Source organism: Eubalaena glacialis, chromosome 1 (genome assembly GCF_028564815.1).
Source record: "Eubalaena glacialis isolate mEubGla1 chromosome 1, mEubGla1.1.hap2.+ XY, whole genome shotgun sequence".
Taxonomy (NCBI): Eukaryota; Metazoa; Chordata; class Mammalia; order Artiodactyla; family Balaenidae; genus Eubalaena; species Eubalaena glacialis.
In genome coordinates this window covers 91,266,011-91,292,680 of record NC_083716.1, presented here as the reverse complement: position 1 = coordinate 91,292,680, position 26,670 = coordinate 91,266,011, and the positions used below count along the sequence as shown (strand labels likewise).

Below are 26,670 nucleotides of genomic sequence, written 5' to 3'. Positions count from 1 at the left end.
CAAAGTACTTCCTTCTCTCCTATGAGGAGTTTACCATTCATCCTTCCTGAAGAGTCCTGTCTCTCCTGGATGGAAAGCAGTGTTCCTCAAAATCACTTTCTACCACAAAAGCAAATGTACTAGAGAAAAGGAGCACTTCATTTACATACACCTCTGCCCACGCACACACCAGCATCCTCTCGCGTTAGGTTCTACACAAGACCTTCCGGCTAGCAACCTAGGAGGAATGTATTTCAACCAAAAGTCTCAACAATGTACATCATCAAGCCTTTGTTACTGGTGAGTTCTATGGAGGAGAAAGTAGGGGTGGTCCACATCTCTAATGGGTATCTTAAAATCTGTCCCCATCCCCAATGGGCAGGACGATTAAATTCTAAATGTCATCGCCAAACTATCAGAAAGGAGGCAAAAGTCCACAGTGGGTGTGTGTCAGAGGGCCAGACCGCAGCAAATGAACGGTACCCCATTATGTGTTCTTAAGAAATCTCCCAATCAAAAGTGACAGTCTTTGACTCAAAAGAAACCAGTACTACTTCTAAGCACACTGCACTGGCACTTCGTTTACTGGAATGCACTTGAACTATTAAACTATTAATAAGTGCCTAGATGACAATTTAAAGAGAAAAGATGACCCTCACCCAGCCCAATAATTCTTAAATATCACAGCCCACATGAAGTGGTGCTGAACTGAAATGCAAAAGCAGGTTTAATTGTTAGGAACTACCAAAGCTCTACTTTCACTATACATGGCATCAGTACTAGCGTTGAAACTCACTTTTAGCGTGATATTCTTTCACAAAGAAATCTACACATAAGGAAAATGAGTCTTCTGCCGCAGCTGGTGTGATCTTACCAGCTACGGAATCTCAGAACTCGTTCAGAACAGAGCAACACAGGCTCCACCTAAACTGAGGGAAGATACTGAAGTTAAGAATCTGTAAGCCATGTAAAGGCATTTGGTGTCAGTATCTTAAAAGATTAAGATGCTTGAAAACAAAACCCTTATAAGAATATCAAAGATTTAGGGAATTCTCATAAATAACCAAATGTCTATGGCTTTCAGCTGTCACCCTACTGCTGAGGTAGGTGACCGGGATTCATCAAAAGAGACAATCTTTTGGAAATTCCCTAAGAAAAATCTTGCATAATCAGTTGGTTTCTTAAACCTGTGTCCAGTTTCTTTCGACGGTTTTCGTTTTGTTTTTTCCTCTCTTTCATTTACGCTTTTTAAAAGAGGTTGTCCGAGCAGCTGTCCCGGCCCTCAAGCTCTGGCGGAGTAGCACCTCATGTACTCCGTCACCCACGGGCTCTCCGACGAGGCAGGCCTGAGCCGCCTGGCTCTGTCCTCGGCGGCGGAGTGAGCCCGCTGCCGCTGCGCCGCCAGCCGCCTCTTCTCCACCTGCCTTCTGCTCTTGGCTCGCAGGGCCGACTCATGAATCTAAGGGAGGCAGAATACACGCACACTCACTCGGGTGGCTTTGGCGCTAGTTTTCCAGAACATTTACAGTGAAGCTTCCCCCACGTCACCTGGAGCAGGGCAGAGGCAAGCCAGACTCACCACATTCAGGACTTCTGTGTATAGAGGCTTCTCCAGAAGGGCCACTGCCCTGGATTCTGTCTTACCCATCGTCAGCAATAAAGAAACTAGGCAACAGAAAATGTCCACTGGACTAAATTTCAGATATAAATGGTAAGCAACTAATCTGCAGGTGCCTCGAGAAACTGGCTCTGGAATATTATTGGAACTGCTTAGCATTAAGCATGGATCAGTATTCCATTGAAGGAATTTAAATGTTTTACAGGGACTTCCCTGGTGGCGCAGTGGTTAGGAATCCGCCTGCCAATGCGGGGAACACGGGTTCGAGCCCTGGTCTGGGAAGATCCCACGTGCCGCGGAGCAACGAAGCCCGTGAGCCACAACTACTGAGCCTGCACTCTAGAGCCCACGAGCCACAACTACTGAGCCCATGCACCGCAACTACTGATGCCCACGTGCCTAGAGCCCGTGCTCCGCAACGAGAAGCCACCGCAATGAGAAGCCCGCGCTCGCCGCAACTGGAGAAAGCCCGCGCGCAGCAGCGAAGACCCAACGCAGCCAAAAAATAAATTAAAAAAAAAAATACTTAAAAAATAAATAACGTCTTACAGCAAAATACTAACAAATCTCAAAGGATTGTACCAGCTAAGACGTCTAATGAACCCTGTTCAACTTAATCCCACCGGGTTGCCACAGGACACTTCCGTTGTCTCAAGTATCACTCTAAACAAAACCGTCTGCTACGGCTCAGAAGTCTGTTCGGTGAACGCTGGATCCTGGTATTTAACCAGAATTCCAACAGCCTGAACCTTCTGCTTCTTTTCCTTCCTCTTTGCTTTGGGCTGGAGTGACGGTGTTAGTGCTAACGCAGTCATTGCTCTGTGGCTCCACACGTGAGGCCCCCTCGTCTGCGTGTCCTCGGGGCTGAGTCCGAGGAGAACCAGGCCTCCGGGGGATGGATGAGCAGGGAAAACGCAATCACTCTAATTTAATCCAAAGAGAAAACGAGAGTCTAGATAGATGTCGGGAATGCAGGAGATGTGATCTAACAGACAGACAGCAACAAAGGGGTCAAGGGGATGGATACCAGCTATCAAGGCTGATGGAGCAGGAGCCTCTCAGGAGGCCAGAGGCAAATCTAGACGGGCAGCCGCCAGCCCTGACCGTGCCCCTCGGCTGCACCTCCTCGCCCCCCAAGAACTTGAGAACCCCGAGTCCTGGCACTTCTCCACCTGGCTCGGTGTCGGTAAACCCTTCCAGGTACCAGCAAAACCCCCTGACCTCCAGGCAGCTAACATCCTGCATCCTGTTTGCAAATCAGATGCCCAGTTCTAGGCTTTCCTTGGGCCACCTAAGACCTACCATGTCCCAAAGCATCACAGTGACCACAGGATATGACAGCCAATGACAGAAGCGAGGCCATCCCCCATCCTCCAGGGGGAAAGCAGAGAAGCCCGTTCACTGGCACCCACCTCGTGCACTGAGGCAGAAGCACAGACGTTGTGAGTTTTTTGGCTTCCTGTATCCGTCTGTTTTTCTCCCCACCCATAAAGGGCAAACGGATGCTTATGTTCTTTAATTTTAGTTGATGACCTCTGAGGACTCTTGACCGCTCTCCTACTTCCTCTGGCAGGTAAGGCACTTGGTGGTTGTTGAGGTTCGGTACTGCTGGGTAATTTGTCAGGCTCTCTGGTCCTGATCTGTCGTTCAGGTTTTTCTTTTATGTCTTTCACTGGCAGTGCTTTTTGAAAAAGGAGATAAAATAAGATGAATGCTTTAAATTCCAGTTTACATATAATTACATATGATTTAAATATTTGGGATGAAAAATTCATAATGCTTAATGAAGTCAGTAACTTTTTCACTTATAGCTCAATTCACAAGTTTCACTTAAAACGGAAGGACAAACACGTTAGTATAGTAATTTTCAGTCTATCCCATTTTAACATCAACAATAAATACACCAAGATTGAACCAAGCCTATTCAAAAGTAACAACTATCACTCGCATTCTGAGGTTAAGCATCTTAATTAAGAACTAAAAGCTAGAAAGCAACTCTGCCTAATGGCTTTCCCCATGATAAGTCCCATCATCTTATCGTCTTGCTTCAGGGGCAGATCTGGACCTGTGACAATCATTCAACAGCTGCAGAAGGTTAGTTTTCAAGTTACTCAACTGGAGTTCCAGGACTGCATTTCCTTGTGATGCTCCATGATTATGGAAAACACTCCTCTCAGCTCTCCTGTGCTCCTTGTAAGAGGTGGCCAGTGACCTTATCTTCAAAAGCCCTCCATCACAATAGGGAGGGTTTCCATAGCTACTCACACACACACACACACACACAGCTGGGCACCCCCAGTGTGAGGAGCTGGGAAGGGGGCTCTAGTTCTTGACGTGAACCAGGGCCCCTGGTCTACACAGTCCTAAATCTCTCAGCGGGGCTGGGGAAACTCCAGTGGGGAACAGACTGCCCGCCTGAGGTGAACTCAGACACTAAGAACACACTCCAAAACGTAACTATTTCCCTTAATTACCCTTCATAACTTTCCATTCATTATTTTTATAAGCACTTTATGATCTTGTAAAGGTTGTATTCTTTGTGTAAACCCCTAGTGAGCCTGTGTTTCATCTCAGACTAAACTTATGTCCGAATTAGAGCTCCTTGTGCATCCAGGCTCCACTTCACGGACCCCCTTGTTCACCTCTGTGGGAAACCCCTCGTTTCCGAGGCTCCAGAATTTGGCTCTAGGTGATGATTTTCCAGGTTGCTATTCCCAAACCCCATCACTTTTAGGACACACTCGGGTCCCTCACTCCTTTAGTGGATCCCTCCCTGCCGACATCCATGTCCCTGTGGAAGTAGAGGCCCTCACACAAAATGCACACGTGTGAACCCTGACAGATCACCGTCATTTCTGTCTTCAGCAATGACCCTGATCTACCAAACTGTTTCATTTATTACTAAGCATTTTAGGGAGCAGACAGCCTGCGTCCAACCCTGGGGCTCAGTGCTTTGCACCCCCATGCGCCATATCCATAAACCCAGCCCTGTGCTGCCTGGGGATGAGGTGAGATGCCAGCCTTCCACTGTATCATGAGAACCCAAATCCACCCATCACTCACACACCCCTCTGAGTGCTGTGTCCACACCTTGTCCTCTTCTCTTCCCTGGATGTAGGAAAAGAGGAAAGAGCCCATCAGGACCAAGACAACAGAGAGTAGAAGGGGGACCGAGGCTGGTGTAGTCACAACACTGAGAGAGAGGGGAACAACCTAAATCATCTTCATCGATTCATTTCCCTTCCTTCTCTTCCTCTAACCCACGTGGGGAGCCTGCCCAGAGAAGACAATAATGATTTGGTTCAAAGGACAAGGTAACGCCAGCCACGAAGAGGTTAGGAAAGTGAATTCCAGAAAGAGGGACTGGCTTGTTAAACGGCCTGGACAGAAGAAAGAATATACGTAGTTCAAAATGAAAGGCACACAGAGAGTCTAGGGATGAAGGCACGGGGCGGGGGGTGGCGGGTAGCAGTGGGGAGAAAAGACTTTCTGTGCCAAACTCAGAAGTTTTATTTTTTCCTGAAAATGAAGAAGAATCACTGAAGGATTTTAGGCTGAAAAATGATGTGGTCCTATTTGCATTTCGGGAATGAGGTCTCTAGCAACGAACGTGAAGGACGGGTTAGATCACAGAGGTGGGGACAGAAAGGACAGCTAGGGAAAAACAGCAGGGTCCGGGGAGGGGAGGGGATCCCACAGTGATGGCAGGGGCGGAGCGGTGAGAAAGACCAGAAGAGCGTCCACCACACCCGGCCGGTGCTCAGACTCACCCGGGCACCTGTGAACTGCGCACTGATCAGACCGCAGCGCGGAGAGCCCAGCGGCAGAGGGCGAGGTGGACAGCGGAGCGGGCGACGGACACCGCGAGGATGCTGGCAGGCAAAGGGGAGTCTGCGTCCTCAGGGCTTGGGAGTGGCTAGTCATGCCGTCCTCCGGTCGAAGGCCGCCAAAGGATGGGGAAAGGGTGCTTGACGCCCCGGGTGTGAGATGCCCCTGGAGCCACCAAGAAGGCAGCAGCTGGACCCTTAATCCGGGGCCGAGAAGAGAACGTGGAATGGGAGGAGGTCATGAGCGGGCGGGTGGGGGCCGAGGCTCAGACGGAGAGCAGGTCCCCCAGCGGGGACGCACGCGGAGCCGGCGCTGGGAGTGAGGGGAGAGGGGGCGCAGGGCGGCCCCGGGAGGAGCCAGGGCGAGGACAGCCAGCAAAGTCGAAAAGCTTCCAGGAGAGAAGCCGGAGAAGGACTCTCAGAAAAGGAGAGAGCGGTGAACAGGGCCAAACACTGCAGAGAGGGCGGGAGGAGGCAGAAGAAAAGAGACGGGGTATTCGAGGCGCAGGGGCTTATGACGCAGCAACTACTGCGTAAAAAATGAGTGGCTGCAAGGGTGTACTGCACAGCACAGCACAGGGAATACAGCCGACACCTCGTAACTATTACAGACGGAGCGTAACCTTTAAAACTGTGAATCACTATGTTGTACACCTGAAACTTATATAATATTGTGAATCAACTATACCTCAACAACAAAAAAAACAGGATGGTAACTTTTATGTTAGGTGTGTTTTAGCACAATTAAACATAAAAGTATTCAGTTTGTTTTTTTTTTTTTAAAGAAAGAGTCAGCACTGGGCAGCCAGGCTGTCTCACGGGGGATGTAGGGGAGCATGGGGGGAGGGGTGGGGAAGCAGGTCACAGCAGGCTGCGGAGTGAAGGGTGGGGAGAGCCCAATGCAGGTAGTGGACCCACTCTCCTCACCACGGAGCACTAAAGGGCTGACACTGAAAACAGCAGGGTCCACAAGCACCCAACGCAAGAAACTAAAATCCTCTCTGGAGAGCCTAGGCCTCAGATTATTCCTACAGATAATCTTCCAAACACAACGATGAGTGTCCTGGGACGGTGACCAGGCACACAAGAGACAAGACAGTAAGGAAGGCCCAGCAGGAGCGAGAGACTTGGGATAATGGGATGATCACTGACCATAAAACAACCGTGTTCACGCTCTGTACTTAAAAAAAAAATACAAGCTCAAAAAGATCTGTAGCGGGAGACAAAAGATGGGAAACACAGAAGAGACAGAACTTATAACTATAAAACTAATATTTATGAAACTCTTGAAATAGTGCCTGGTACAAGATAAGTGTATACCCGTATATGTTTCAAAATCCTATTCAAAGTTTTAAATAAAGACATTTCCAGACAGACAAAAAAAACAGTGTCACCACCAGTTACTGTGAAAAATTCTAATACCCCCTTTCTCAGTAACTGAAAAATAAGCTCAGTCTTGATTTAGGACTATGCTGTGCAATACAAAAGTCATTAACCACATGTGGCTGTTAAATATAAGTTTAAATTAATTAAAATTAAGTAAAAATAAATATTCCGCTCCTCAGTTACACCAATCAGAGTTGAAGTGCTCAATTCCCACACGCGGCTCATGGCTGCCACGCTGGGTGGTGCAGACAGAGAACCTGCCCCTCATCGCAGAAAGTCTGCTTGAACAGATTGGTTTTTTAAACTATCTGAACAACAGAATTAACACATTTGACCCAAGGGGTATACACAGAACACTGCACCCAACAACTGCAGAGAATATACAATCTTGTCAAGCACATGTGGAACACTTACAAAAATCTACTTATCCAAGCAAGGTCATAAAGCAAATCTTAATACATTTACAAAATTGAAATCATATAGAATGTATTCTCTGACTGTCATGTAATTAAGCTAGATACAACAACAAAAATAAATTACTTTTTTAAATCTCCAGTTTTGAAATTTAAAAACTTTTTTTTTAATTGAAGTATAGTTGATTTACAATATTCTGTTAGTTTCAGGTGTACAGCAAAGTAATTCAGATATATATATATATACACAAATATATATGACAAAATTCAAAAAAATATGTATACGAATACATTTTGAAAAATGTAATCGAAGAGTTGGAAGATGAGGTTGAGAATACTGCCCAGAAAAATAGAAGAAAAAGACAGATGGAATGGGAGCCAGGGTAGAAAATCATAGGATACATTTGTGAAGTCTGACATCCAACTAAGGAGTTCAAAAAGAAAGGAACGGAAAAAAAAAAAAAAAAGAAAGAAAAGAAATGAGAAAACAATTCAAGAAAACTTCCCAGAATTACAAAACATGAGTTTGACTGCAAGGACCCATGAAAGCACATTGGAGGAAAACAGGCCTGGATCGGGGAAACTTTTCAGAACACAGAGGACGAAGAGAAGGCCTGAAAAGCTTCCCGAGGCGGGGAACGGGTTATCAACAAAGGATTAAGAGTCAGAACGACACGGGAGTGTAATGGCAACATCAGAAGTTCCAACACTGGACAGCAACGCCTCCAGATTTTTTAGAGACAATTACTTCTAACCTAGAATTTCATGCCCAGCCACAAACTACTGAATAGTGAGGGTAGAATCTTTTGACATGCAAGGTCTCAGGAAGTTAAACCTCTCACACACCCTTTCTCAGGAAGGTACTAGAAGATAATCTTTGTCAGGAGAGGGTAAACCAAGAAAGAAGACGATGTGAGAGCCACACAACAGAGGGTCCTACCCAAGAGAGAAGCCAGGGAGTCCCTGGGGCGGTGGCCAAGGGCCGTCCCAAGATGCAACCAGGCCAGATGAAAGTAGGTCAGAGGCCCCGGGAGGGACGTCTTAAGATGCAGAGGGTGACAGTGAACCTGCTGTGTCCGTGGTGTTGCAAAAGAAAGAAAAGGGAATCACGGCAAAAACAATATAGGGCAGCTGTGAGCCACCTTTCCACAGGCACTAACTGTGAATCTAACAAAACTCTATGATGACGGTACTGAGAGGGTGGGGATAGGCCATGTGTGTGGGTTAGGAGATCACTAAAAAGAATTAAAGCCAATAGATGGTGCTAAAAACTGAAAAAGATCAAGTATCAATAAAAGCCATGTTACCTGGAGAAACAGAAATACACATCAAGGAAAACCAGAGGAGTGGGAAGTGGCCGCCTAGGGAATAGGCAGTTGGTGGGGAGGGGAGCTGCTGTACTGTACTCAGCCATATAGAGCTGCACGATTCTGTGCGTACACATGGCTTCAGTAAAGACAAGGACTAAGCGCTTACGTTTTATAGAAACTCAAAAGCGTGCCCATCATTCCAGAAAGACCGTCCACTTAAAAACAAGGACTTTCAATCCTGCCAGACACCGGGATAGACAGGGGCTGTGACAGGCAAAGATCCTGGGATTGGGAGTCCTGAAAGCAGAAACATCCTTTCTTCTCCTGGATGCCTAAACCAGAAATATTAGCAGAGGAGAAGTAACTACCTTAGCCACTGGGAGGATTTAGTGTCTCTGAGGAAATCAAAATAATCACGAACCCTTGCAAACACAGACCCCACCCATACTACAGTGCTGTCTAAAAACTGCATTTATATACGCATGGAAATAACTGACAGCTCTTTTGCAAACAATGAAGGGGGAGAGGCGGGGAGAGAAAAGCCCATTCAGTCTGATAAAGTACATCTCATAACTGAGCTGGTAGATCAGTGCCCCCTTACCCTCTCCACCTTCTGTTATTCGAACTTCTAGCAAAGGTTAGGAATGGGTGGGAATTCACAAGTAACATGAGAATGGAGGGGCAGCTCTGCCACAGATGATGAACTGAGAGTAGCTGAAAACAGTGTAACAAGACTCAATTTCCTCTCCTCCTCAGCATCTCACAGAGAAGCTAGGATGAGAGTTTGACTGAGTACCACTTGCAATTTGGCAACCAAAATCACTGATCATTTATTCTGAGTTTCATCTATAAAACTGAGATAAAAGCTATGGTCCTATCTCTTAGAATTGTTTTGAACGTTGAATGAGAAAATACATATTCTAAGATCAGCGCCTGGATGCATGACAAGCTCTCAGTACCTTTTAGCTATTTTGCTCACCAGAGCCTCTTTAAAACTGAGCGACGCCTGGTGGTGCCTGGCCCACGTTAGAGTATCAGGAAGAAAGCGGGGGCTCCTCCAGGCTGTATCTGGGGCATCCATTCAACTTGGCCCTTAGCACCAGTGACCAGCCAGCCCGCCTCACACGCCGAGGGTCCCCCCAGCTCCGCGCTCCTCCGGGCAGGAGAGAAGGCGCGGGGCCCCGGCAGCAACTGCAGATGCACCGCCCCCAAGAGCCATTTTCCAGCTGCCGCTCCTCCCGCTCAGAGCAGCAGCCGGAGGAGGGGAGGCGAGAAGCGGAGGGAACCCGGCGCTTACAAGGATTACCTCCCACCAGCCGGGAGTTACGCAACAATCTGCGTAAACAAATGCAAAATACTCCTTAGGGACAGCGCGGCGAGGTCAGGGAGTTAACACAGAAAACAACGGCCCCATTCACAAGACAGAGCGCTTAGCTCAGTGGTTCCTAACCTCTGGCGGTCACCTTCGAGAATCTGATGAAAGCTGGGCGCCTCTCATAAACAAACAGGCCCTCAGAAATAAACAGATGGCAGTTCAGTGGTCCAGAGGCCAAGGCCACCAGATGAAGACCCGGGGACTTCGCCAGGGACACGTCAAAGGCGTTCACATTGGGCTCAACCCAGAGCCACCTCATTACGGAAATAAAGGGTAGGAGGGCGGAGGCGGGGCAGCCACCTTCCTTATTTTGTCAAGGGAGGCGCATTCTCCGCCTACCCAAAATACCTAGATTAAATAAAATCAAGGAAGCGCCTGCTCTGAGCGCTGCGACAAACAGCTGGGCGGTTCAGAGGCGACCCAAGAGCAAATCCAGTCCCGCGAGCGGGGCCCTCCCCGGCCAGGTACCTGGCAGCGCCGAGTCCTCCGCGTCCTCCGCGTCCCTGGCCTCCGCGTCCCCCGCGGCCTCCGCGCCCCGCTCCTCCTCCGGGGCCGCGCGCGCCCGCTGCTCCGGCTCCTCGCGCGCCGCTGGCTCCACGGGCGGCGGCGGCGAGGCCGGGGCGCACTGGGGCGCGGGGGCCCCGGCGCCCGAGGACGCCGACGACGCCGAGTCGTCCGAGGCGCAGGCCGGGCCCCAGTCGTCCCAGAGCCAGGGCGCGTGCGCCTGCTCCAGCAGCCGGCGGCCCAGGCGGTAGTGGAGCAGCGCGCGGTAGCACGGCCCGTACTCGTCCCAGCGCGGCTTCTGGTAGCGCTTCATGTACTCGCTCTTCACGCCGGTCCCCGGGGACATGGTGCTGCCCGCCGGCCCCGAGTGCCCGCCGTTCCGCGCCGCGCTGTCGCCTACGGAACCCGCGGCACGACACAGAGGCGCGCCCCACCCCTCCACTCGCCCGGCCCGCCGCGACGTTTAAACCCGGAGCCCCGCCCGCACGGGGCGGGGCGTGGGGCCTGGAGCGCGGGCGGGGGCGGGGCGTGGGGGCGGGCACGGCGGGGGCGGGCCGGGGCGGTGGGCGGGGCGAGGGGCGGAGGGAGCGCGCGGCCTGCCAGGGGAGGGGGAGGGGGACGGGGAGGGGGAGGGGGAGGGGGACGGGGAGGGGAGGGGAAGGGGAGGGGGAGGGGAGGGGGAGGGGCGGGGACCCGGGCGGGCGGCCCCGGCGGGGGTGGGGGCCGAGTGGCAGCGGCTGCGGGGCGTGTGGGGGGTCAGCCGGGAGGGCGGCTCCGGAGCTCAGAAGCCAGAAGCCGGGGGAGCCCGCGGATGGCCGGTGGAGGAGGGAGGCGAAGGAGGCGTGGGCGCGGGGAGCGGGGCGGCCTCGGGGTCCCAGGAGAGCCCTTCGAGTGCAGCGTGCGGGTAGGAGGGTCGGACCCGCTTACCTTCTCCGTGCGCCCCCGGCCCCGCGGCGCCGGCCGGTCCTCTGCGCGCGTGGCGCAGCAGCCCGGAGCTGCCCGCTCTCCCCGCGCTTTCCTGCCGAGCAAGATGTCGCCGCCGGCGCGGCGGCCCGCGCTCCTGCAGCAGGCGGGAGGGCACGGCGCCGCCTCAGTCCCGGGAGCAGACGACTCCCGCGCGCGCTCCCGGGCCCCGGGCCCCGGCCCCCGGCCCCCGCCCCGCTCGGTGTGGGCGGCGGCTTCGGCGCTGCGCGCAGGGACGCGGGCGACTCGGCTGGCCCGGGCCCCCGCCGCCGCAGGACGCGTCCGGGAACGAGGCCGCCCCCCCCAGCCCGCGACGTTCTGTGTTCTCTTCGCGACACCTGCGCCGGTCGCGCTTCCCAGAAACAACCCCAAGTCCGCACGTTGGCTCTTGCTTCCTTCTCTCTGTTCACAGCACCTGTTACTCTGGCTTTAACCCCTTTTCAACGCTTTGGTACAACTCCTTTCTCGTCTACACCCCGAACATTTTTGAAGCTATTGATTCAAACTGCCAAGCCACCCTCTCAGAGGCTCGTTTGCACAGAAGACCTTGGCCGACTCTGTTGCGTCGTGCTAGGTATACAACGTTGCTCTGGTTGTTACAGTTTCCAACGTGGCCCCATGCAGATTCTTCCCCTTTATTAAAAGGAGCCTGGATACATTAGTAACAAAAAGATCTGAAAGAAAAGAAGTTCGGGGAAATCAAAACATTAGCAGATGAAAAAAAGGCCCGGGCCGCGATAAGTTACCCGGTTCTCGCTTCCATACTGGATTTCCACCGACTCACGGCTGTTTTCCATTCTGTCTCCTGTCTCTGCATCCTGCCCCGCCCCCCATCATAGCCAAAAGATCCAGAGGTAGACGCGCGGCCCAAGCCTGTTCTGAGAACTTGAAGTTAGTTGTCCAGAAGTCATTAACACTAATTGTTAATGGCAGTTTTCTGGAGAGACACTTGTGACCTCCTACTGTTGACACCCCCATGGTGGCCCTGACTTCTCCCCTCCCCAACTTTATCTTCTGTAGCTTGAAATACCCCAGGAACCTTCTAATGTATCCCCCTTTTATTTAAACTGGTTTCCCATGGTTGCAAACAAAAGAACCTTAATAAATATATTAATAACGTGGGGGAAATGACGATGTGCAGTTACACGAAAAATTCAGAACACAATCTGTTTCAGTTAGCTTTGGTTGCATAATTAACCACCTGTTGTGGTTTAAAACAACTAAGGTGTATTATTTCTCACGATTCTATGGGTTAGCTGGGCAGTTCCTCTGCTGCTTTAGACTCATTTAAACAGTTGCGTTCAGCTGGAGGGAGAGCTGGGCTGGAAGGTTCAAGATGGCCTCACTCACACACCTGGCACTGAGGCTGGCTGTGGGCTAGGCTGGCTGTGGGCTGGGCTGTCTTGATCTCCTCCTTGCGGTCTCATCCTCCAGGAGGTTAGCCTGGCTTCTTCACCTGGCCCTTTCTTCCAAGAGGTTAATAGCAGAAGTTGGAAGGCCTCTGAAGGTCATATACATCTCTTCTGCTGCATTCTAATGCTCAGATAAGTCACAAGGCTAGCCCAGATTCGGGGAGAGAGAAATTCCACCCCTCCACGGGAGTAGCAGCAGCAAACTTACGTTGCAAAGGGGCATGCATACTGGATGGAGGAATGTGTGGCTATATCTTACAATCACAACCACACACACACAAAGTATATAAGGTATGACACCATTTTTTGTATAACTGAAAAATAGGGTTAGGAATGATTTTGTTTTGTTTTGTTTTACTTTTCCCTATTTTGCACAGTTAAGTGTATTACATTCATTCTAATTTTGTAAAGTGTTATTATTAGTCAGGGCTCATCCACTTGGAAGTGACAAAAACCCAATTCAACCAGCTTAAACAGAAAGAATATTTATTGGCTCCGGCAGACCTAGACCCGGGGATCCATCAATGTTACTGGGACTCTACTTCTTTCTCTTGGTTTTTTGACCTCTGCTTTCCTGGGGGGTGAGGGTGGGAGGAGGGCTGGCCTCTTCTCCCACTGCAATGGACTTCCTCCACACAGCTGGAGAAAGTGCCGCTTGTACCCCAAGCTTATGTTGTCTTCGCTGAGGACCACCAGCAAAAAAGAACTTCTTGGTATTCCAATTATAGAGACAGATTCTTCAGTCACATGCTTAGCTGTTGCCAGGGGTAGGAGGTGATGTGATCGGCCAGGCATGGGTCACGTGCCCATCCCTGTAAATGGGGATAGGGTGGGAGGCTGAAATTGACAGGTGAACCACAAGGAACAAGGAAGAAGTGGCTTCCCAGAGGAAGGAGCGGTAGGCAGACAAAACAACATATGCCCATCTATATATTCGTCTTTGTGTTTAGAATAACAGGATGAGAAAGATCTAATTTGACAGCATTTGTGAGGGGAAGTCTGGGATCTATTTGACCATAAGTAAAGTATGGCTGTTAAGAAATTGAATACAATCATAACCAGTAACTACAAAGTTGTATTTCTATATCAGGAGAGGTAAACCTTTCCTCCAGAGAATCCTCTGTTCATATGGCACTGAAGGACTGCCCGTGTGGATGACGGTATCGATTTGTTCTGCAGGTAGAATCAGGACCAATGAGCAGAGATTACAAGACACAACTGTGGCAAATGTTGTGGACTTGCAACTGGTTTCTGAAGCAAGAGGGAAACTTTAGGACTGGCCTAAGGAGCTCACAGAAGAAACAGAGAGAGTAGAAAATGGGCAGGCACCAAAGGGACCTCAGAGGCCGGGCAGCAGGGTCCCTGCATGGAGAGGAGAGGACTTTGGTAGAAGGAGCCTTCAGTGAGAGGCAACCCTGGGCGGGCCCCTCCATGAGGGAGAGTCGGAGCCAATAGAAAGGAAAGTCAATGCCGGACTCCTGAAAGATCATAGAAAGATAATAGAGATTTGCTACATAGACGTACAGATTCCATATAAGAAGCCTGCTACTGACTAAGTCTGGCAGCACTGGGATGGCAGCCTCACAAAGTGGCGAGCCCCGCAGCCTGTCCTCCTTCTGGGGTGCTGGGCTGAACTTCCTGCCCTCCCTACTTCCAGAGCCCTGCCACCTGCCGCCCCTGGCACTGTCACTCCCTCCCCTCAGGGTGCCATCCCATCCTGTGTCAATCCGTATCCTTCTGAGCCAAGGGAGGCCATCTTCCAAGAGCTTCCCTGACTTCACCCTTCCTTCCTCCCAAGTTGTTCTTTCCATGTCATATGCTCGCCTCCTGCCTCTCCTGACCCCTCCCAGCCAGTGCTCCCTCCATCAGCCTCCGTCTTCCCATTCGTCTCTGGACTTCGCCTCTCTCTGTCTCTGTCTCTGTCTCTCTCCCTCCCTCCCTCTCCCTCGCCTTTTCCCTCCCCTTCTCTCTCCAAACACAAACAGACTCAGGAGTCCCCTATCCCTTCTACCCTTTTTATAAACCTATCTCCCAGTGTGGAAGCTACAGATGCTATATTTCCCCCAGCCTCCCTTGCAGCTAGAGTAGTCCTGAGACCTAAACTCTGCTAATCAGATACTCCTGCCCCCAGGCTTAGAATCAGGGTCTGCTGGTGCAGAGAAGCAAGGACCAGGAGGGTCTCTCTTTGGCTGAAATGCCAGTTTCAGAACCGAGTTCCTGGAGCAGAAGTGGCCCCAGTGCTTGCAGAAATGCCAGCGTCCAGAGCCAATGGTGTCCGCGATGCAAGCCCCATTGGTCTCCATTGGTGTTCTTCCTCTCAGAGCCCCAGACCTCTTCCAGAGATTCTGGAAGCCGCCCAAGTGACTTTTAAATATGTGTCTTTTCTGCTGAAATGAGCAGAGTTGATTTCTCTGAGAGCAATGGAGCACTTCGTTCGATACACTGGTCTGTCCTGACTCCTTCCTCCTCTCTGATCGGCTTCCGGTTTCCTTAGCAGCTTCTTATTCCTCCTCCTCCTCTTTCTTAAGCTAAGGATTCCTCATTCTTTCCTCACCTCTCTCCGCCTGCCATCTCTGCACAAGGGACCACATAGCAGAGATTACTGCTCTATACCGGGGCATCAATACCTCCATGGCCCCCACCCCACAGACCACCGTCCAGCTCACTGGCCATTCTCCCCTGGTGCATAGCTTGCCAACAGCTCACGTTCGTTGTTCATATTTACCATCTTGCTCTCCCCACCAATCCCTTTGTCTCCTTTCCCCATTTCTGTTAACGGCATTTTCATTCTCCCAGTCACAGGGTCAAAATGTCAGGGTCATCCTTGAGCCCACATGCAATCACTGGCTGGGGCGATCATGTCCATCAGGTGGTGTCTCACATGTCCATCCCCCCTCCCCTTATCACCTTGGTCGGGGATGGGGGCACGCTCACAAGCATCAAGCCCCCTTAGCGGCCCTGCAGAGAGCGAGGACCTGATCCAAACAAGGGGTTTGCAGCCCGAGCAGGCCCGGCTAGTGACTGCACCCTCAGCCCCGCCCCCATGCACGACTGCTGGGAAGCCACTCCCATGGCCCCAGAGGGGGCTGTCAGAGCCACAGGCTGGTCCAGACTGCTCAATGACGGCAAAGAAAAATAATATTAAAACCAAAAAATCCTCAAGTGCAGCTCTGTACTGTTTAACTGCCCTCTTTCCCTTCTTGTCTACAGTGGATGTAGCCAGGGACTATCATGTAGAAAAATACATATGAACAGTTCCTTTTATGTGGACAAGGTCTGGGCAAAGCCTTTGCGTAACTGGATTAGTCCTGGTGGGTCATAACCTTTTGTCTCAAGGCCATACTGGCCACAGGAAAAATCAAGAATATGCATTGAAAACAACGAAGTACTTAGCTTGAGTTCCTACCAAGAAGCCTGGGGGAAATACCCCCAACTTGATAGCCTGGAGCGCTGTTCATGGGAAGAGGGTTCCCAAACAGCAAACCCCAGCCTCAGTGCAGAGCACACTCTCTGTCTATGCAGCAGTGAGAGTGCCCAGACCCCTGCTTATCTCAGGGCCTTCTGGAGTCCTTCACTTCCTGAGAAGAGGCAAAGAGAGGCTCTGTGCTGGCACCCACTGACCACAGACCCCGACCTGGACCACCAGCTGAGCCCTTCCCTGAGAGGCTACTCCACCCTGGGACGGGCTCTCAGGTGAAGACCCCCGTCTCTGTCCGATCGGGCCACTATAACGAAGTGCCACAAGTTGGGCGGCTTATCAACAACAGACATTTATTTCTGACAGCGCTGACATCAAGGTGCCCGCCAGCATGGTCGAGTTCTGGGGAGAATCCGCTTCCTCCTTCTCACAGACTGGGCCCTCACATGGTGGGCAAAGGGGCCAGGGAGCTCTCTGGGGCTTTTTCTCTTAGAGCAGGAATCCCATTCATGAGGGCTCCACCCTCAGCACTGAATCACCTCCCAAAGGCCCCACCTCTTAATACCATCACCTTGGGGAGTAGGCTTCACATATGAATTTTAGGGAGACGTGGACATTCAGACCATAGCAACACTTGTCCTCTGCCCTTCCTCCGCCGCTGCCGCTTCTTATCTTCTATAGTATCTCCTGCACAGCCCCCCAGCTCTCCCCCTCCTCCCCCTCCCTACCCCTCCCTCCCCCCCCTCCACTTCCAGCAGTGCCTCTGTCTCCCTCCAGAAAACTCCCCTTCCCTGCTGTTCCCACTCTCGGTCCCATCTAACAGAGAAGCCAAAATATCCCCAATTACCTTGACTACTGGATAATAAGCCATCAAATCCAGAAAAGCAGTGTGATTACCATGACAATTCATCAGAGCACGGATTTCTACGTGTGTGTCCTCTGGCAGCATCCGGAACGCCTGCTTTGAGGGCGTGCCCAGACTCGAATTCCAGCTGTCTTGCTCTGTGTGGTGGAATGCTGAGCCCTGGGCTGCCTAGTTGTGCGCATTTCTGAAGGCATTCTCGACCATACTGCCCATACTCCATCAGCCCGTCACCATGCACATCAGGATACTGATCATTTTCTGAGGCTTCAGAATATTCATGAGAGGATGACATTCTTAGTTGAGCAGCACAGACTCCCTACGCTTCAGGTTTTCCCCCTAGAGAACAGCGCCAGGCTGGGGAGCAAGAAAATATCCTTCATGGAGGCTTGCTAAGGTATATGCACTCTCTCCATTGCTCTAGGATTCCAAAGTCTATTTTTTTTTTCCCTTGCACTCTAGCCAATTTACTAGAAAACAGTGTACTTCAAGAGCACTGCTCCAGCCCCTCACAGAATTGCTTTTTCTGAATTGCACTTAGTGTCAGGGCATCAGCTTCCCTGAGGCACTGGACCAGAAACAGGCAGACGGAACTGTTAGATCCATGAAGGGAGGTGACCTGGTCCACGCTTCGCCTGTGACCCCCTGTGACAACTCATGGCAGAAATTCGTCTCGGGCTTTTATTGACAAGCTGACTAGTTTTTTACATTTTGGACACTGGAAATTCTGGGGGTTTTTTGGGTTTTTTTTTTTTGGTTTTTGGTTTTTTTCTTTGCTTCAGCTGCTATAAAGTATAGAGCCAAATTTGTGTCCCAATTTTGTACATTAACATACCACGATTTTATTCTATTTTATATTCTTTTCCTCACTCTGATTTCCCCTCTTATGGATTTGATCCTTTTGTATCATGTGTATTTTGGAAGCTGACTTAAATGCTTTTTTAAATGTTTGAAAATTGTTATTTATTTTCCAGAATTCGTGTAAAATGTGAACTTTTTAATTCAGTGAGACTTGCAGGAAATGTGTAATATAAAACTACACATATCTCATATAGATATATAAGATACATAAGATATATTAAATACCTTAATTGGAAATCAATAGCTAAATATATGTGAATCCTGTATATGTATATATGTATATCTATTCATTATGCCTACATATATATACACACATATACATATATATGTATGCGTAAATGAATCACTTTGCTGTATACCTGAAACTAACACAACATTGTAAATCAACTATACTTCAAAAAATAAATATATATATGTGTGTGTGTGTGTATATATATATATGTATGTATGAATCCTTTTTGAATTGGGGATGGGTATAACAAACCCCAAGTAGAAGGATAAAAATTAAAATGAATAGTTTGTGTTTCTACTCTTTACATGATAGCTGCTATTATTTTAAGGTACTCCAGTGAAGTCAGGGCAAAGAGGGATAATAGAGACTTGCCATACAAACAGTCATCCCCTCCACCCATGTAGTAGTCAGCTAGCAATAAACGTCATAGTGCAGCTTGATTGATGTAATCAGTATCCTTTTCCAATGCAGCATTTGGGATATTCAGCTTTAAAATATTGTTATTGGACTAAAGATGTGGTCTGGAAATCTTTTAACCATGGGCATCTTTGAATGGAATGAGAACAGGCTGGTAACATCAGGGACCTCCCTGTCCCAGGCCATGACATAGCTGCTAAATTCCAGTGGAACTCAATTCCATGCTCGTTGCTGAAAGCTTTCTGTGTGCCCAGCGCTGCGCTCCGGGGAGGAGACCTGAAATACCCAGGTCCTGCTGTGGCCCAGCTGTGCTGAGGGCAGGACATGTGAAGGACTCCGGTCTCAACCTCCGGACTCAAAGTTCAGTGGTTCCCAACTTTCGGGGAGGTCCATACTCTCTTGGGAATATAATAAAAGCTGTAGGCTTTCTCCCCAGAAAAAAATACAGGTACACACAAGACATTTGCCCGCCTGTCAGCCTCTCCCCGTGCTGGCTTATGGATCCCAGAACAAGAGCCCCTATCCTGTATTCAAGAGAAAAACAATATATGATTAGCTTTCTAATAGAACTGGCATCAAATGCCCACTATATATCAGACATTTTCCTTACACTGTCTCAATTAATTCTCACAGCAACTCTTTGAAATAGAATCTATTACACCCATTTCACAGATGAGGAAACTGAGGACTAGACCTAATAAATAACTTGACCAAGATTACACAGCTAGTAAGTAACAGAGATAGAACTGGAACTCAGCTATGGCTGGCTCCAGAGTTAATACTCACGTTGCTAGAAGGGATTGATTAAGACAAAAGGAATTCGACAGAGGAATAATCAGCCAGGCACTCTGAGACAGAGAGAAGAGACTTGCTCTGCTCTAAACTACAGACTCTGGAAGTTGGATTACAGCACAGAATGATGGTCTAAAGGATGTTGGTGGAAAGGACTCCACCAGAAACTTCTAATGATCGATAGCTCAAGGAATAAATTTATGGCTATAGACTTCCAAGCTGATGCTGCTTAGACAACATTCAATATCAGAGATTAAGTCAGAATTTCCAGAACCCTTATTAGTGGTTCCCAACCAATAGAGATGTGGCATTTGGCAATGTCTGAAGACATTTTTGGTTGTCACAAGGGGAGAAGGGTGCTAGTGGCATTTAGTGGGAAGAGGGCAGAGATGCTGCTAAACACCCTACAATATACAAGACAATGCCCACAACAATTAATCATCTGGCCCAAAATATCAGTAGTGCCAAGGTTGGGAAACCCTGCGCTAGTGGTATGTATCTTGCTTAGTTATTGATTAAAATTTTTTAATTGTGTAAGGATTGGTGTCAACTTGTAAAAATGCAAATAATTGTTTATTGTGGTAAAATACACGTAACCCAAAATTTACCATTTTAATTGTAGTGACATTAAGTGCATTCACATTGTTGTGAATCTCATCTCCAGAACTTTTTCATCTTCCCAAACTCAAACTCCATACACATTAAACACTAACTCCTCTTTCCCTCCTCCCCCAGCCCCTGGCAACCACCATTCTGCTTTCTATCTCTATGACTTTTGACTATTCTAAGTCAAATTCCACCTCATATAAGTGGAATCACAGGGTATTTATCCTTCTGTGACTGACATATCAATTAACATAATGTCTTGAAAGTTCATCAATTTTGTAGCATGTATTAGAATTTCCTTCCTTTTTAAAGCTTAATAATATTCCACGTTTTGTAGACCACATTTTGTTCACCCATTCATCCGTCAATAGACATTTGTGTTGTTATCACCTTTTGGCTATTATGACTAATGCTGCTGCGAACATGCGTGTACAAATATCTGTCCAAGTCCCTGCTTTCAATTCTTTTGAGTGTATACCCAGAAGTGGAATTGCTGGGTCATATAGTGATTCTGTGTTTTATACAGCAGCTTCACCATTTTACAATCCCACCAGCGATGCACAAGGATTTCAATTTCTCCACATCCTTGCCAATACTCCTAATGGGTGTGAAGTGGTATTGCATAGTGGTTTTGATTTGTATTTCCCTAACAGTCATTAATGTAGACTGCAGAGCATTTTTTCATGTGCTTATTGGCCTTTGTATATCTTATTTGGAGATATGTCTATTTAAGTATTTTGCCTATGTTTAAATCGGGTTGTTTTAATTGTTGTTAAGTTGCAGGAATTCTTTATATATTCTGGATATTAACCCCTTATCAGATATATGGTTTGCAAATATTTTCTCCCAATCTGTGGGTTGTCTTTTCCCTCTGTTAATAGTGTACTTTGATGCACAAAATTTTAAATTTTGATGAAGTCCAATTTATGTATGTTTTCTTTTGTTGCTTGTGCTTTCGGTGGCATAGCCAGGAAATTGTTGCCAAAGCTAATGTTATGAAGCTTTTCCGTTTTCTTCTAGGAGTTTTATAGTTTTAGCTCTTACAGTTAACTCTTTGATCCATTTTGAGTTGATTTTTTGTATATGGTGTAAGGTAAGGGTACAACTTCATTCTTCTGCATGAGGATATCCAGTTTTCTCAGCACCATTTGTTGAGAAATCTGTCTTTTCCTTATTGAATGGTCTTGGCACCCTTGTGCCAAGGTTTATTTATGTGAAAGGGTTTATTTGGGGGCTGTCTATTCTATTCCACTTATATATATGTCTTTATGCCAGTATCACACTTTTTAAAATTACTGTAGGTTTGTAATAAGTTTTGAAATCCAGAATTGTGAGTCCTCCAACTTTGCTTTTCTTTGTCAGATTGCTTTGGCTGTTCAGGGTTCCTTGAATTTGAAGATGAGTTTTTCTATTTCTGGAAAAATATCATTGGGATTTTGATAAGGATTGCATTGAATCTGTAGATCACTTTGGGTAGTATTGGCATCTTACAGTATTAAGTCTTTTCAATCTGTGAACAAAGGATGTCTTCCCATTCATTTGTGTATTCTTTAATTTCTTTAAGCAATGTTTTATAATTTTCAATGTACAAGTCCTTTGCCACCTTGATTAAGTTTATTCCTAAGTATTTTATTATTTCTGATGCTATTGTAAACAGAATTGTTTTCTTAATTTCCTTTCTGGATTGTCATTATTATTGTATAGAAATACTGTGGATTTTTGTATGTTGATTTTGTGTCCTGCAATTTTGCTGAATTCATTGATTAGTTCTGACAGGTTTTTTTGTGTAATCTTTAGGGTTTTCTACATATATGATCATGGTATCTGTGAACAGAGATAATTTTACTTCTTCCTTTCTAATTTAAATGTCATTTATTGATTGATTGATTTTGCTTAATTGTTCTGGCTAGAACTTCCAACACTATTCTGAAAAGAAATGACAAAAAATAGGCATCCTTTTCTTGTTCCTGACCTTAGTGAAAAAGCTTTCAGTCTTTCACCATTGAATATGATGTTAGCTGTAGGTTTTCATATATGGCCTTTATTATGTTGAGGAAATTTCTTTCCATTACTAGTTTATTGAGTCTTTTTATCATAAAAGTGTGTTGAATTTTGTCAAAAATCTTTTTCTGAATCAATTAAGATGATCATGCAATTTGTTTCCGTCATTCTGTTAATATGTATTACATTAATTGATTTTCATATGTTGAGCCATCCTTGCATTCTGAGAATAAATCCCACAATCCCACTTGGTCACAGTGTATAATCCTTTTAACATGCTGCTAATTTTGGTTTGCTAGTATTTTGTTAAGAATTTTTACATAATATTCAAAAGTAAAGGTGTGTAGTTTTCTTTTCTTGTAATGTCTTTGTCTGGCTTTGGTATCAGAGAAATTCTGGTTTCATAGAACAAGTTAGGAAGTGTTCCCTCCTCTTCAATATTTCAGCACAGTTTGAGAAGGATTGGTGTTAATCCCTCTTTAAATGTTTGTTAGAATTCACAAGAGAAGCAATCTGACCCAGGGCTTTTCTGTGTTGGGAGATTTTTGATTACTGATACAATCTCCTTACTAGTTAGAGGTCTATTTATATGTCCTATTTCATCATGATTCAGTCTCAGTAGGTTGTGTGTTTCTAGGAATTTGTAAATTTCACCTAGGCTATTCAATTTGTTGACATACAATTGTTCCTACTACTCTCTTGTAATCCTTTTTATTTCTATAAAATAAGTAGTAACAGCCCCACTTTCATTTCTGACTTTCATAACTTGACTTTTCTTCTCTCCCCTTTTTTTCCTAATCAACTTAGCTAAAGATTTGTCAATTTTGGGCTTCCCTGGTGGCACAGTGGTTAAGAATCTGCCTGCTAATGCAAGGGACAGGGGTTCGAGACCTGGCCTCGGAAGATCCCACATGCCGCGGAGCAGCTAAGCCCGCACACCACAACTACTGAGCCTGAGCTCTAGAGCCCGCAAGCCACAACTACTGAAGCCCACGCACCTAGAGCCCGTGCTCTGCAACAAGAAAAGCCACGACAATGAGAAGCTCGCACACTGCAACAAAGAGTAGCCCCGGCTCACCGCAACTAAAAGAAAGCTATTGCACAGCAACGAAGACCCAACACAGCCAAAAATAAATATAAATAAATAAATAAATTTATATAGAAAAAAAAAGATTTGTCAATTTTGTTCATCTTTTTCAAGAACCAACTTTTGGTTTCACTTATTATTTTCTACTGTTTTTCTATTCTCTATCTTATTTATCTCCACTCTAATGTTTATTACTTCCTTCCTTTTGTTAGCTTTGGGTTTAGTTTTTTCTTCTTTTTCTCAACTGTAAAGTTAGGTTGTTGAATTGAAATCTTCCTTTTTAAATGTGTTTACAGCTAGAGATTTCCCTCTTAGCATTGTGTTTGCTGCCTCCCATAAGTTTTGGCCTCCCATAATTATGTTTTGTTTTCATTTTCATTTCTTGCAAGATATTTTCTAATTTCACTTGTAATTTTTTCCTTGACTCATTGGTTGTTTGAGAGTATAGTTTAATTTCCATATATTTGTGAATTTTCCAGTTTTCATTTTGTTATTGACTTCTAGTTTTATTCCATTGTGATCAGAAAAGATATTTTGTATGTGGCTTAACAGAAATAGGTACAAAATAATTTTGCTAATATCACTCACAAATTATTGTTATCCAAAGAATTTTGTCCTGTAGAGATGCAAATGATTTATACCTTACAGAAAAGAAAACTCCAAAAGTTATTATTCCACTATAGAACATTAACCAATTTGTATGGAATTTTGTAATCTTCTTCCAGCATTCTTTCTGTGCCTATAAATACTTCTGTATCTCCCATAACCCCTTGACCAGCTCTCTCAGCTCACTGGCTCCTTCAATCATGGGTTAAATAAATCTTTGGCTTGTGTTTAATCTAACAAACAAGCAAATAAATAACTCTAACAGAAAATTGGGATATAATTAGGTCAAATAAAAATGTTTATCAGAGACAGGAGTAACTTGTTCATATTTGGAGAAGGGGAAAAATCCAGGAGAGAAAGGGGCTAAAAGTGGGATAAATGAGACCTCACACACAGGCAGAGGTCTTAGCCTTGTGGAGCCAGAGTGTTGCCCATTTTCTGAGCCTGGAGAGAAGGAGAAAACGGCTATGTGAAAGGGAATCGAGTGACAGTGACAAATCAACTGCAGATTTTGAGGCTGCTGACATTGTTCTGCATCTCATCATGCCTTCTTTTCAGAACGCTGGGAATTGGCAACCACGACCAAAATAACAGTACTGGTCAGAAGCCAGGTTAAGCCTTGACCACTCTGTGGTCAAGGGGTGGTAACCCTTCCACAACTCCATCCATTTGTGCTCCTGGTGCATGTAACATGTCACATGCCATGACTTGCTGATAGAGAAGACATGGCTGAGATATGGCAAGGTAAAATATGTCAACAATTAACACAGGATTCTCCAAGCACAATAGCAGGTGTTCAAAGTGCCTTTACTGTGGATGAAGCCGTTGACTGTTTTGTCTCAAATAGAAAACAAGATTTAAAAAAAAGAAAAAAAAACTGGTGTTTGCAAGCTTATCTATAAGAAAACATTTCTGCATATGTAGTAAGAATTTTAACATTGACCAATAGGAGGGCTGACCTTTGCCCTCACCCCCTGGTGGGTAATCTCTAAGCCTTTGGAATGCCCTACCGATGAGTGGGGCATTTGTTGACCTGGGGTTCTGGACTGCACCAGAGTGTCTAGCAATGTGTTGATGGTGGGGGGTTTTGAGTCATGCAGTATCAGCTCAACCTCCAGAAGGCTTAGAGACTGAGGTCAGCCACACTGACAGTTGACCCTGGAGCTCCAATAAAGGCTCTGGACACCAAGGCTTGGGTGAACTTCCCTGGTTGGCAATATTCCCTGCATACTGTCACACATCATTGCTGGGAGGAATTAACACTGTTCATGACTCCATGGGGAGAGGAGACGGGAAGGCCCGAGTCAGGAGCCCTCCCTCCTGGACTCCGCCCATGCGCTTCTCCACTTATCTGATTTTAATCTACATCCTTTTGCTGTTATAAACTGTAACCATGAGTCTATCGGCTTTCAATGAGTTCTGTGAATCTTTCTAGAGAATTACCAAACTCAAGTGTCCAAAGGGAAGGTGGTCTTGTCAACTGTGCTCCCTAACCTCTCACTACTAGAGATTAAACACACGGACACAGGTCATCAAGAAATCTTGATTAAAAAGCATAGATAGTAGAGGAAAAGTATCCGAGCCTTCTGATCAAGACTGCAAAGTTAAATTAGAATCCCTGTTGGTGGGGTTTGGGAGCGGTGGAGGTGGGATTAAATATAAAAAATATTCCCTCATGGGTCCTCTGAAATTCAGAGGCTGCTTAGATATTCCTTACTCCACATCCCATTAGTCTTGAAAGCTGAGAGCACATTTACAAGGCCCTAGTGAAGGTAAGTGAGTGTCCCAAGATCATACCTTTACTGACAGAGCTGCAGAATCCACTCCTTCATTTGACTCATTCACGTGGAAGAAAATATATTACATTCTGTGAGAACCACCTGCTATAAACCCCAAAGATGATTCCGAAGAATACTGTTGTCTATGGTTCATGATAAAGATGTTTCAAAAAATAATTTCGATGTACAGGATGTTCAAATAGCAACAAAAGCACAGCACAAGATCCTGAGACCAATGGTGAACATCACCCTTCATCCCTCACCATGACTTTGAAATGCACTACGTAATACTCATCAGTTCTGTTGTGTGATGCCTCTCTCTGCAATGGACGGCTGGTTGGAAACCCTCCTTTAGCTCTTTCCTTTTCCTGTGCAGATTCTTTGTCTTCTTAAAATGGAAAGGTGCATACAGAATATAGTGTAGCAGGACAACGATGACTCATGAATGCTTCATGATTCATTTATTGGAGGTCTGGGACTCAGATTTCACCTCAGGATAAAGAACTTTCTGACAAATTAAAATGGGCCAGAAATGCGTTTGAGGGCTCCACCAGGGAGACTACGGAAGGCACTTGTTGGGGACTCAAGCATTAGTGGAGGATAAATGAGATCAGTGGAGTCACTTAGCCTTTAGGAGAGAGGGCTCTGCAGTCAGATGGACTAGGGCTGAGAACCCAGCTCCCCATCTACCTCCACTGTGCCCAGGGGAGCCACCTGCCTCTGTCACCTCAGCTTCTGAACCTGAAAAATGGGGCTGGTAACAGCACCTGTGTCATAGGGTTGCTGGGAGGATAAAGCAAGATGCACACTGGGGGCTTCACAAGCCCTCCATAAATGCTAGAAAATTTCATTTATTTTATGCCTTTTGAAAAAACAGCAGAAGCCTTTTAGTAAAGACAATCTGACCAAAGGAGCTTGAACCAGTAAAGCAGATAGACGAAACCAAGGTGACAATCCTCACTCTCTAGAAAAGTAGGGAAATCTGAGCAGGCTGCCTTTCATCACATCTGGATAAGATAATAGTCCCTGTAAACACTTTCTACTTGGTCAGTGTATTGGACAGAACAAGGAACCACCAGCTTCTATAGCAGACAAATTCAAACATCTCAGTATTTACTACTCAGCCATAAAAAAGAATGAAATAATGCCATTTGCAGCAACATGGATGGACCTAGAGATTATCATACTAAGTGAAGTAAGTCAGACAGAGAAAGACAAATACC

General features: G+C 46.7%; 2 protein-coding genes across 2 annotated transcripts in view; one reads left to right on the top strand and one right to left on the bottom strand.

Moving 5' to 3' along the window:
* Nucleotides 1-23,096, top strand: part of RAB4A (RAB4A, member RAS oncogene family) — a 91,192-nt gene extending 68,096 nt beyond the window's left edge. Inside the window, exon 8 of the mRNA XM_061182874.1 lies at nucleotides 22,784-23,096. The gene's annotated coding sequence lies outside the window, so the exon portion shown is untranslated. The remainder of the gene's footprint in view (nucleotides 1-22,783) is intronic.
* CCSAP (centriole, cilia and spindle associated protein) lies at nucleotides 608-11,418 on the bottom strand. The gene is made up of 4 exons (XM_061182895.1): nucleotides 11,340-11,418; nucleotides 10,377-10,808; nucleotides 3,010-3,278; nucleotides 608-1,438 (listed from the first exon to the last, which is right to left on the bottom strand). The coding sequence occupies exons 2-4, from the start codon at nucleotides 10,756-10,758 to the stop codon at nucleotides 1,262-1,264; spliced, it is 828 nt and encodes a 275-aa protein (XP_061038878.1). The 5' UTR covers nucleotides 10,759-10,808; nucleotides 11,340-11,418; the 3' UTR covers nucleotides 608-1,261.
* Nucleotides 23,097-26,670: the final 3,574 nt, after the last annotated feature.

Excerpts from the sequence above, each read along its gene's own strand:
- CCSAP (XM_061182895.1), bottom strand. The coding sequence starts at position 10,758 with ATGTCCCCGGGGACCGGCGTGAAGAGCGAGTACATGAAGCGCTACCAG. Across the intron at positions 3,279-10,376 it reads GGAGGACTCGGCGCTGCCAG|CACTGCCAGTGAAAGACATA; the intron begins GTACCTGGCCGG and ends TTTTTCAAAAAG. Across the intron at positions 1,439-3,009 it reads CTTCTGCCTCAGTGCACGAG|ATTCATGAGTCGGCCCTGCG; the intron begins GTGGGTGCCAGT and ends TGCCTCCCTTAG.